Source organism: Pogoniulus pusillus, chromosome Z, assembly GCF_015220805.1.
Source record: "Pogoniulus pusillus isolate bPogPus1 chromosome Z, bPogPus1.pri, whole genome shotgun sequence".
Lineage (NCBI taxonomy): Eukaryota > Metazoa > Chordata > Aves > Piciformes > Lybiidae > Pogoniulus > Pogoniulus pusillus.
The window spans coordinates 107,538,787-107,549,760 of record NC_087309.1 but is presented as its reverse complement, the minus strand read 5'-3'; the positions used below and the strand labels follow the sequence as shown (position 1 = coordinate 107,549,760).

General features: G+C 46.8%; 1 protein-coding gene across 1 annotated transcript; it reads right to left on the bottom strand.

Annotated features, from left to right (window-relative positions):
* Positions 1 to 8,769: 8,769 nt before the first annotated feature.
* On the bottom strand, positions 8,770 to 10,311 carry LOC135192994 (inositol 1,4,5-trisphosphate receptor-interacting protein-like 1). Its single transcript, XM_064176385.1, has one exon. The coding sequence runs from the start codon at positions 10,309 to 10,311 to the stop codon at positions 8,770 to 8,772; it is 1,542 nt and encodes a 513-aa protein (XP_064032455.1).
* Between the last annotated feature and the right edge of the window lie 663 nt (positions 10,312 to 10,974).

The following is a 10,974-nucleotide window of genomic DNA, read 5'->3' as shown; positions in this document are numbered from 1 at the left end:
CACTATTGACAGCTGCCAACTGGATGTGGCACCACTCACCACTACTCTCTGGGCCTGGCCCTCCATCCAGTTCTTGACTCATTTCAAAGTGAATCTGTCCAAGCCATGATCTGCCAGCTTTGCCAGGAGATAGCTGTGGCAGACAGTGTCAAAGGCCTTGCTGAAGTCCAGGTAGACTACATCCACAGCCTTCCCTGCATTCACCAGGCAGGTAACCTGATCATAAAAGGAGATCAGGTTGGTCAGGCAGGACCTGCCCTTCCTAAACCCATGCTGGCTGGGCCTCATCCCTTGGCCATCCTGTAGGTGCTTTGTGATGGCACTCAAGACTCAAGAGAAGATATCAACATTGTTGCAAACTTACTGCCAAAAATAACTGAAAATTATGAAGGGGGTCTACAAGGCTGGAAAGGGACAGTTTACAAGACCTGTAGTGACAGGACAAGGGGCAATGGTTTGAAATTATTAGAGAAGAGTAGATTTAGGTTGGATTCTAGGAGGAAGTTCTTTACCATGAGGGGAATGTAACATTGGCATGGGTTGCCCAGGGAGATGGCTGTGGCTCCATTATTGAAGATCACTGAATTAATCAGGTTAAAAACACCTTCAAGATCATCAAGTCCATCCTATCACCCAACACCATCTGATCAACTAAACCATGGCACCAAGTGCCACATCCAGTCACTTTTTCAACATGGTGAGTCCACCACCTTCCTGGGCAGCCCATTCCAATGGCCAATCACTCTTTCTGCAAAGAACTTCTGCCTATCATCCAGCCTAAACCTCCCATGGTGCAGTGTGAGACTGTGTCCTCTTGTTCTGTCCCTGGTTGCCTGGGAGAACAGATATTCAAGGTGGGGCTTGACAGGGCTCTGGGCAACCTGATCTAATGCAGGATGTCCCTGCTTACTGCAGGGAGATTGGGCAAGATGAGCTTTGGAGGTCCATCTCAACCTAAACCATTGTATAATTGTAGGATTCTATGGCTGGAAAGCAAATACCATATCTATCTCTAGGAAGGCTCAAAAGGAGGACCTTTAGGTCCATTAGTGGACAAGTAGTAGACAAGTCCTTCTAGAAACTATTGCAACCAAAATGAAGCAGATGACTGGAATGGATGTACCAAAGGGTCTTGGATCACCTTCCGTAACAAAATAATGTCTTCCAAGCATATAAGTATTTTTTATCTGGACCTCAGTAAAGCAATTGATGCTGTTTCCCGCAGCCTGCTCTAGACAAACTGTCAAGCTACACATGAGACAGGTGGTTTGGATAGGGCTGGGACACTTCTCCCAACCTGGTTGATTCTATGATTCTATAATTATCTGGATGATGGAATTGAAGCACCCTCTGAGATTGCTGATCACACTAAAGAGAGTGGTAGGCACATGGAAAGGAGTTAACCACCTTACAGGTAAACCTGGGCAAGCTAGAAGAGTGGGCTAACAAGAACTGTATGAAATTTAACAAAGAGAGGTGTAAAATCCCAGATATGGGAGGAAATAATAAAGAGTCCAGTAGATACTAGAGACTGTGTGGCCAGGATTCAGACTCGCTGAAGGGGACTTGGAGGGCCCTGGTAGACCAACAGCCCAACCAGAATGAGTAAGGTGTCACTGTAGTAATTTATTGCTGCAAGTTGAATCCTGAGCTACAGAGATAGTGTTCACCCCATTCTGCATAGTTCTTCTCTAGCTACACCTGGCATGCTGTGTCCAGTTCTGGTCCTCACAATTAAAGACACAGACAAAGACACAGGGAGGACAATAAAGGTGATCAAAAGACCAGAAAACCTGTCCTGTAAGGAAGGACTGAAAGAGCTAGATCTTTTTTCCCTGAAGAAAAGGCTCAGGTGGCATCTCAGTGTCTTGTTCCAGCACTTTAAGGTCAGCTGCTCTCCACAAGGTGCCACGTGGAGAGGATAATCTGCAATGTGTACAAACTGCACTGGGAGAGGTCTCATCTCAATATAGGAAAGAAATTTTTTTACAGACCTGTCCTTAGCTGGAACAACCTTCACAAGGACCTGTTAGAGGCCCCATTGATGGAGATTTTCCACATGAAATTTACAGTGATAATATAATCCAAGTTTCCTTTCCCACAGATGGTCCACCATATGGTCTTTTGAGATCTCGTCCAACCTGGGGTGTTTTATAATTCCATGTTTGTATGACTATGGTTTCCTGAGATGGAATCTGCCTGTCAGCTGTTAAGGGGGATCAATAAATGGAGGTAGTGGACCCACAGGTACATTTTAAAAACAGGAGTTGATAACAGTACTGATTCTGTCAGAATTTCTTAAACATTGTTGGTGCATAGCATAATCACAAACATAAAATTACGATACCAGAATTACAACTGCGGCCAATGTGGTACTGCTTCTATTCAGGTATTCAGAGAAATTTTTACAGTGCTTTCTTGAAGCAACACTCCCTGGACAAAAAAAATACGTTCATATATTCAGGGTTTCTTAAAAAAAAAAAAAAAAAAAAAAAAAAAAAAAAAAAAGACCACAAACAAACAAACAAACAAAAAAAATCACAACAAAAATTCCTAGAACCACCTAGCATCAAAAGAACAATAACCAAAAGAACCCAAATCCAAACCTGAAAGGCAGGCTCTGAAATACAGGAGGCTCAGGGGTGACCTCATTGCTGTCTACAACTACCTGATGGGACATTGTAGCCAGGTGGGGGGTGGCCTCTTCTCCCAGGCAACCAGCAACAGGAGGACACAGTCTCAAATTGTGCCAGGGAAAGTATAGGCTGGATGTTAGGAGGAAGTTCTTCACAGAGAGAGTGATTTGCCATTGGAATGGGCTGCCCAGGGAGGTGGTGGAGTCACCGTCCCTGGAGGTGTTCAAGAAAAGACTGGATGAGGCACTTAGTGCCATGGTCTAGATGACTGGATAGGGCTGGGGGATAGGTTGGACTGGATGATCTTGGAGATGTCTTCGAACCTGGTTGATTCTATGATTCTTTGTTATACAGACAGAGAAATTAGTCACACTGACTGTAAATACTTACTGAATATGTGTAAAAAGCATTGGACAATAAGGCTAGGAGTCTGCCCTCACATCTTACTTCTAAAATTGTTTTTCCTGTCAAATTATTATTTTCCTTTTTTTTTTTTTTTAATCAATTACCTGGATTTGAAACTAAGTGTGCTTAGAAGCTTTTCACCGAATATCCTTATATTATCTTCATTGCTACTCAATCTATTTCATGCTTAAAATATAATTGTTCAGATCACATTTTCATATCACACATTTATTCATTTATTTTGTTTCTATTTCACTGAGCCCTATGCTCCAAACAATCAAAACAAACAAGCATCCTTCTCATTTGCTGCGTTGAGATGCAGAGATGTGATGAGAACTTCAAAATTATTTTGAAAACAAAGAACTGACACAGTTCCCTTATGAAGCAAATGAAAAACAAAAAGAAGGGGGGAAAAAAAGCCAGTTCTGTGCGTAAAATTGGACATCCTCCTTCTCTATTACTTTCTTTGCTGGGTTAGTACAAATAGTTTAAACTCATTTCAAAACACTTGTAAAAAAAAACCCAGCCAACGAACCAAACGAACAACAAAAAACAAACAAAACCCCAAAACAAATAAAACAAACAAGCAAAATAATAATTTAAACTTTAAAAAAGCCCAGAACACACACACACACACACACACACAAATCACCAAACAACAACAACACTCCCACAACTGGATTAAATCAAACAGAAATGTCCCCAGAGTTCAGGGAATCTGCTATATCTTTGGAATTACTCCTTTGCAAACGGAGCAATGCTCCCATATTTTTATATCTCAGAATGTGTTAACTGAGTTCAAGATTGTGACCTGTTCAATTCTAGCTATGTTTTCTATTAAACTGTGTAATCCCTAGAGAGTAAATCAGACTGTACACACTGTGAATTCACCTTACTTCCATAAAAGGAGAATTTCAACTTTTTTTTTTTTTAATAAGCTGTAGTTAATTCTCCTGAAAATAAGTAAATTTAGCATAGCAGTAAACTAAGTATTTTAGAGAAAGCTCCACTTTTTGTGACCTTTTCCCTAAATGTCACCACATTGCACTTGCACAGCTCTGTTTAAGAAGATAAAGCTTAGGACAATTTCTCACAATCCCTGAAGAAAACATTATCCTCTTGTGATATGCTGTTACAGAACTTTGTTGTTATAGTTATCAGGTTATTCTTTATTATTCTAGAGTTACCATAGTTATCACAGTATGCAAGGTGATTTTATTATCATTATAATAAAATAGAACACAAATTTAAGTCACTGAAAGAGAATTTAATGTCACAAAACAGTATCTGGTACTTGTGATGAGAAGTTAGATAGCTCTATGGAGATCTGCTGTGGGGGCATGCCTCCCTGACTTTTCCTCTCCTGGAACTGGATAAAAGCAATCTGATACAGAACAGAGAATTCTTCTTCAGGTAGATATGACTTTTGCTTCATTTTCTTTCCTGGTAATATGATCCTAATTATATGCATCAAACAAGAGAGGCAAGTTAGAGATACGGAAATCGTATTTGCATAGCCTGCAGCTAAGGGATGTTGAAGGTAGATGGTACCAAAGAAAGACACAAGATGCAGGAACTTCTGTGTGCTAAAAACTTGTCGGAGCCAATACGATTCCCCTCACACCCCAAGCATGTGAGGCTTGTGCAGACCCCCATCACGGTGCTGAGTGGTACCATGGTCCCAGGGTGGGGGGCACAGCGCAGCTGACAGCCGAGCTGGCCACTCCGTCGGTTTCAACTCCACTCGGTGCACATCCGCAGGCTGTGAAATTGCAAACGCTTCTCAGAGCAGCACAGTAAACAGCTCCAGCCACATCAGCAGTCATGCCCCAAGTTCCCAACTCCGATGGGGCGCCACCCCACCCCGCAGTGAGTAATGTAAAGACGGCACTGGGCAAAGTCGCACTGCCCTTCTCGTCGCACTGCTGGCACCTGAGCTGCAAATGGCAACCGTCAACGTTTTCTGGTTTGTCATAGCCACTCCCTCTTCCTTTGCAAGGCCAGTGACACAGACAGGTTCAGCCACTCTTCTGTACCTCTTCCTCCCCGGTGAGGGCAGCGAGCATGCGCTGGCACCGGCCCCAAGCAGCCCTCCTCTCGTGCGGCAGGTTGGTGCCGAACTCGCCTCGGAAGTCACCGGAGGGGCTGGCGGCAACGATTCGCCTACCCTCCTGCGCGTTCACATCGGCCCTGCAAAACGTTGCCAGCCAGAACCAGCGGCTAACAGCGACGCGACCCCGCTCACTCCCGCTTAGTTTGCAGAGGCAGTGGCAGCGACAGCCTCGGCGTTAATCACAAGCGGCAAGCCAAGCCGCGAAGGTGCTTTCACGGTACCGGACCCCGCCTCTGGCCAGTGAGACAGCAGTGTCCGTGCACGGTCCTAACCTGGTAATGCCTGCCAGTGGCACTGACGCCGTAGTGGGTCCTTTTCCATTCCAGACACAATTGAAACTATTCGAGGAAGCATTCTGGAATGTTGAAGGTGTAGGAGCAAAATAAGAAAGCAACAGTTATAAAACACTAAAACAAAAAATAATGTTGTTAATTTCAATCTTAGCACTCTTTATTTTCATACTAAGAACATTAGTGACATAAAAGATGCACTCTTCCCTAAGAAATCCCAAGTGCAGCATTCTATAGGTGTGTGCAATGGATGTTCCATTGATTTTCCTCAGGGGTTGACATGGGCCTTGTCAGCATGCCCCTGAAGATGCTTCTGTCACTTTTGAAGAGCTGTAAAACCATGGAATTCCATATAAAAGAATATTTTTTTTTTCCTAACCACTGCAACTCTTAAGCCTCTCATGAAGATTATTGCTACAAGGAATCATATTGATAAAAGAGAACAGAAACAATACAGGCTTGATTGGAGAGCTTGAGAAGACTGCCTAAAGGTTGATATTAAGCTAGAAGGAGTAAGGAAATAAAGTCAGGTATGTGATGTCACCTTTAACTGTCTTGTCAGTGGAAGGGGCAGGGGAGTGGCAGAATGGAAGCAGAGATATCCAGAAGAAGCTCCAATCCACAGGAGGCCAAAGCTGCTCAGCTCTCAGAGCAATACCCTTACAGGTGAGAAGTGGAACTTTTTGATGGATAAGAAACTGGCTGGGTGGTGGCATCCAATAGATAGTGGTCAATGGCTGGATGTCCAGGTGGAGATGGGTGACAAGTGAGGTAGAAGGACTGAATGCACCCTGAGCAAGTTTGCTGATGATAGCAAGCTGTGTGGTGCAGCTGACATGTCTGAGGAATGGGAAGCCATCCTGAGGGACCTAGAGAGGCTGGAGAAGTAGGCTCAGGTGAACCTCATAAAGTTCAATAAGGAAAAGTGCAAGGGCCTGCTCCTGGGCAGGGGCAATTCTTGTTGCAAATACAGGCTGGGGGGTGATGACTTCGAGAGGAACCCTGCAGAAGAGAACTTGGACATATAGATGCATGAGAAGCTAGACATGAGGCAGCAAGGTGCCCTTGCAGCCCAGAAGGCAAATCACACCATGGGCTGCATCAGAAGAAGCATGGCCAGCAGGTCAAAACAGATGATTCTACCACTCTACCCAGCTCACATGGGGTACTGTGTGCAGCTCTAAAGTCCTCAGCACAGGACAGACATAGGCCTGCAGGAGAAGGTCCAGAGGAGAGTGATCAGAGGACTGGATTGCATCTCTTGTGAAGGCAGGCTGAGATAGTACAGATTTTCAGCCTACAGAATAGAAGGTCCTGGGGAAACCATACGGCAGCCTTCTTGTACTTGAAGGGGTCCTACAGGAAAGCTGGAGGGGGACTTTTTATAAGGTCATGTGGTGCGAGGAGAAAGTGCAATGGTCTTAAAGTAGAAGAGGGTATACAGTTTGCTTTCTGGCCTCATTACCACACTGATGCCTCATCTCAATATTCTCATTAATCAGCACACCCAAGTCTCCTTCTTCTACTCTCAACCCACACTGCACCCAGCCTGTATTTGTGCCTGGCATTGGCCTGACCCAGATATAGGACCTTGCATTTTGACTTGTTGAACCTCCTGCACTTGATACCGACTCACTTCTTAAGCCTACCTTTCCCTTAAGTAAGTCCAGTGCACCACGCAGCTCAGTGTCAGCAGCAAGTTTGTGCAGGATGCTTTCAGTATCAATACAAAGTAGTTGTGACATAGAAAGAAGTGCTCTGGAAAGAAGTACTTCTATCAGAAGCTTCACTCATAAAGGATGAGAAAGCCTTCAGCTTATCATGGGAGTGGTATTTTCAGTCTTTGCCACAAGCCAGTTCCCAAGTGACACTCTTCATTTCACAGGTCCCCATGCTGTAATACACTGAAGTTAGAAAACCTGCTGCTAGGAACAGCTGAGTGGCTTGGGCTCTTCTGCCTCTAGCTTAGCAGAGTGAAAGGCTACGTCCAAGGTCAGAGAAGCGCTGAAGAGCTGCCAGTGAGAGATGCTGCTGGTATTCTCAGGACAACAGCCAATACAGCAGAAACTATGCTGTAATCTGGCTTTGATCTTGTACCAGGCTTGGTCTGGCCCAAAGTACGCAAACAGTGTGATGGAAATCCAGTGACAGAACAAAATCAAGAGACCATGGATGTGCTTGCCCATGTGTGGCCTGAAATGCATTTCTAGTCCTTAGGAAGTGTAGCAGGACCTCTCCTCATAACAAAAGCTTCCAATATCTTACTAGCAAGGCAACATGAGTCAGCAGGAGCTGACCCAAGCTAGGTCTGCTGCCTGTCTTGGGTGAAATTGTACCTGTTGATATTCGAACCATGTTGTCCTCTTGCCGGTTTCAAAATGAAGGTGTTGTATGGGGCTTGAACTTCTGATTGCAATGTGAGATGTTCTCTGAAGTGCAGCAGGGAGAGAATGAGTGCATGCCTTGAATTGAAAGCAAGCTGATCAAATATCTTCCCAGCTCACAGGAACTGCCCAAAGATGATGCTGTAGGACCCTGTCAAGGTCCAGAGAACAGAGATTAACAATATCTGTGTCCAGAGGAGCAAGATCTGTTCTTATGGATTTCTATGTTGTGAAGTTAGGGTGCAAGTGAGACCAGATATCAACACACAACTATTTATTAAACCATAAACATTGAACAAAACAGAGAGAGAGAGAATGGGAGAGAGAGGGAGCAATGGAGAAAAAGAGAAAAGCAGGGAAGGAAAAGAGCAGGGATTATATCACCATCAGGGGGAGATAGGGCAAGGGAGCGTTAGGAAGTGAGAGAGAGTTTTCAGTGTCCAAATCTTCAGCATCTGTGTGGTCCAGGGATGTTCTTCGTGGAGTTGTTCAGTTCTCCTTCTTCTGGAGTTGTTCTTCCTGAAGTTGTTCTGCAGGAGTTGCTCTACTTAGCAGCCATTGCTCAGGTAGTTTTATACAATTGTTTTAGTCCCGGCCTTAGACAGTTGTCCAGGTGCAGCTCCCCAGGGAATCTTCCTATATATTCTCATGCATTTGCAGGGGTCCAGCGGCACCATGGAGGGCCTCTGCCACATCAGCTCAGCTGCCAGGGTGCTCATTGTGACTCAGTGGGAGCTGAGCAGTCAGCACCCTGTGCCCACCTTTCCCAACACAGCAAAGCACAGACAGAGAAGCAGCATGCACTCACGCACAGCATTTGTACAGAGGAAAGATGCCAAAAGAAATGGGTACTCTGGCAGCACCAAAGGCAGTCACTGTCCCGTGGGTGACACGCATCTATGGCGGCACAGCTCTCAGCGTGACTGCCTCTTTATGTACCCCTAGTATATCCCCTTTGCAAGCTCTTTCTGAAGCTGCTTCAACTGTCTCATTGCCCTGGCATGGGCAGCTGGATTCTCCACCAGGTTCTCCAAGAGATTGAGTGGCTCGGATGTTTCAAAGTGTGGGGTCAAGGTGATCTCCTTGGGCATGTTGCTGTTGCCAAAGAAGAAGTGGTTGAGCTGTTTCTGTTCCAGGCAGCGTTTCAGGAAGCTCAGGATATGTGCCACCTGGGTGGTGCCATTCGATTTCCTCCAGCCTGTCACAGGTGTGGTGTTGAGGAGGTGCATGACACTTGTCTTCAACATATAGGGAGTGATGTTCGTGCCGTCCAAGAGGTGGGAGCAGAAGTATAGGCATCGGAGGTGGAAGCTGCCACGTGGGACCTGTCTGGCTATGTGCCTGAAGAACTTGCCCTCTGCCACAGCATAGCTCTCTTTCCATATTGTGCTTGGGGTGTAGGTGTCCTCTGCAGTCTGACTGCTGAAGAAGATATCTGTATCACCTTGCTGCACCCCAAACATTATCTGAAGATTGAGAGGTCCCCGATATTCACTTATCAACTGCAGCAGGCAGGAGCGCTGGCTGAAGGACATCACCTTCAGTTCATATTCACGTGCCTGAGGCAAGGCCACCCAAGCTTCCTTCACCAAGCCCTGGAACCAACAGGTAACTTTCTCCACGTCCAGGTATGACTGGGTACAGAGGATGTCTAGGAGACTCAGTGTCTTCTTCTTTCTCCAACTCAGCCACCTCTTGCTATTGCGGACAAAGCGTAGGATTCTATGTGCAATGCAGGTGCATTTCAGACCCACACGGATGCGGCAGTCCTTAGCTGGAGTCTCTGTTGTTTCAAGCTCCAGGGAGAAGACATGCCCACGGGGTGGCTTCATGGGCACAAGGAGGTGGTAGACAATGTAGTCCTCCTCATAGGGACACCAGCCTTCAAAGGCACTGCCAACACCAATGGCAGGCTGCAGCACTGGTAATGAATTCTTTGACAGACGCTCTTGCAGGACTTGAAGGAGGTCATTCACCATTCGCTTCACCTCCCGGCTCCTGGAGATCATTTTCTGCACTGGCCACCGGAGGTGCCGGGCAGCACTCCTTTCTACTTGCTTCACATCTTTCAGACCTTCTACATCGCCTTCTTCCTCCTCTTCATCCTCTTCCTCTGCCAGATATGTGCTGGCGTCTGAGATCTTCCTGAAGCAGACAGAGTCTGGATCAGGGCTCTTTCTCCTCAGCCAGCAGCAGAGCCAAAAGAGGAGGACAAAGACTGCAGCAGTGGCAGCAAAGAGCACAGCTCCCCAGGCCATCATTCCATGCTCCTCAGGCCACTGCTGAAGGAGCATGGACACCAGCTTCCAGTGCAGTTGGCTTCTTCTTTCCATCTCCTGCATCATATGAACCATCTCCTGGTCCATCTCATTCTCACGCTCTTGCATGCGCTGCCAGGTGGTCTCATCCAGCTCCTCATGAACCTTCACTGAGAACAGGACGAGGCCTTGCAGAAGCAAAGCAACAAATTTTGTAGCATCCATGGCCTGCAGCAGAAGGGAGAGAAAGGATTCAGTGGGGCTGGGAAGGAGTGAGTTAGTGGTGGAGAGCAGGCACAGAAGCTGTTAGGAACTGGGCACAGGTAGCAGCCAAGGGCTGCAGGCACTTAGGTTGCACCAAGGGCCTGCACCCAACCCCAGTCTTGGCAGCACCCAGCTCAAAGTGCTCCTGTGAGCACCTGGCCTCTCAGCGCAGAGTGAGGCCTCCTAGCCCACACCCACCAGGGACCCAGCTCTCTGCCTGGGCCCTCCCTCCAGCCTCCCCTCTCTGCACCCACACTCACCATTAGCCCAAGCACTACTGACACACTGATGCCTGCTGCGGCTTTTATAGCCACCCTCCCACTGTGACGTCATAATGTCAGCTGGAGCTGCCATGCCAACTGGGCACTGGCCCACTGCAGCCTTGGCCCAGCTCAGTGACTCACAGCCACCCAAGGCAGGCAGAACCCTGACCCCTACCCTCTGGAAGCACAGCCTGGAGCACAGAGTGCTCTGGGAGTCACCTTACCTGGCAGACAAGAAGATCCCACAAAGCCTTGTGGCATTTCAGGTGAGGTGACATGAACCCTGGACGTGTGGGTGCCCCTTGAGATGCCATCCCCGGAGATGGAATAGTCTGCCCTGGTGCTGGCCACTGTGACTGTG

Bases quoted from the DNA above. Each gene is read 5' to 3' on its own strand.
- LOC135192994 (XM_064176385.1), bottom strand. From the start codon at position 10,311: ATGGATGCTACAAAATTTGTTGCTTTGCTTCTGCAAGGCCTCGTCCTG.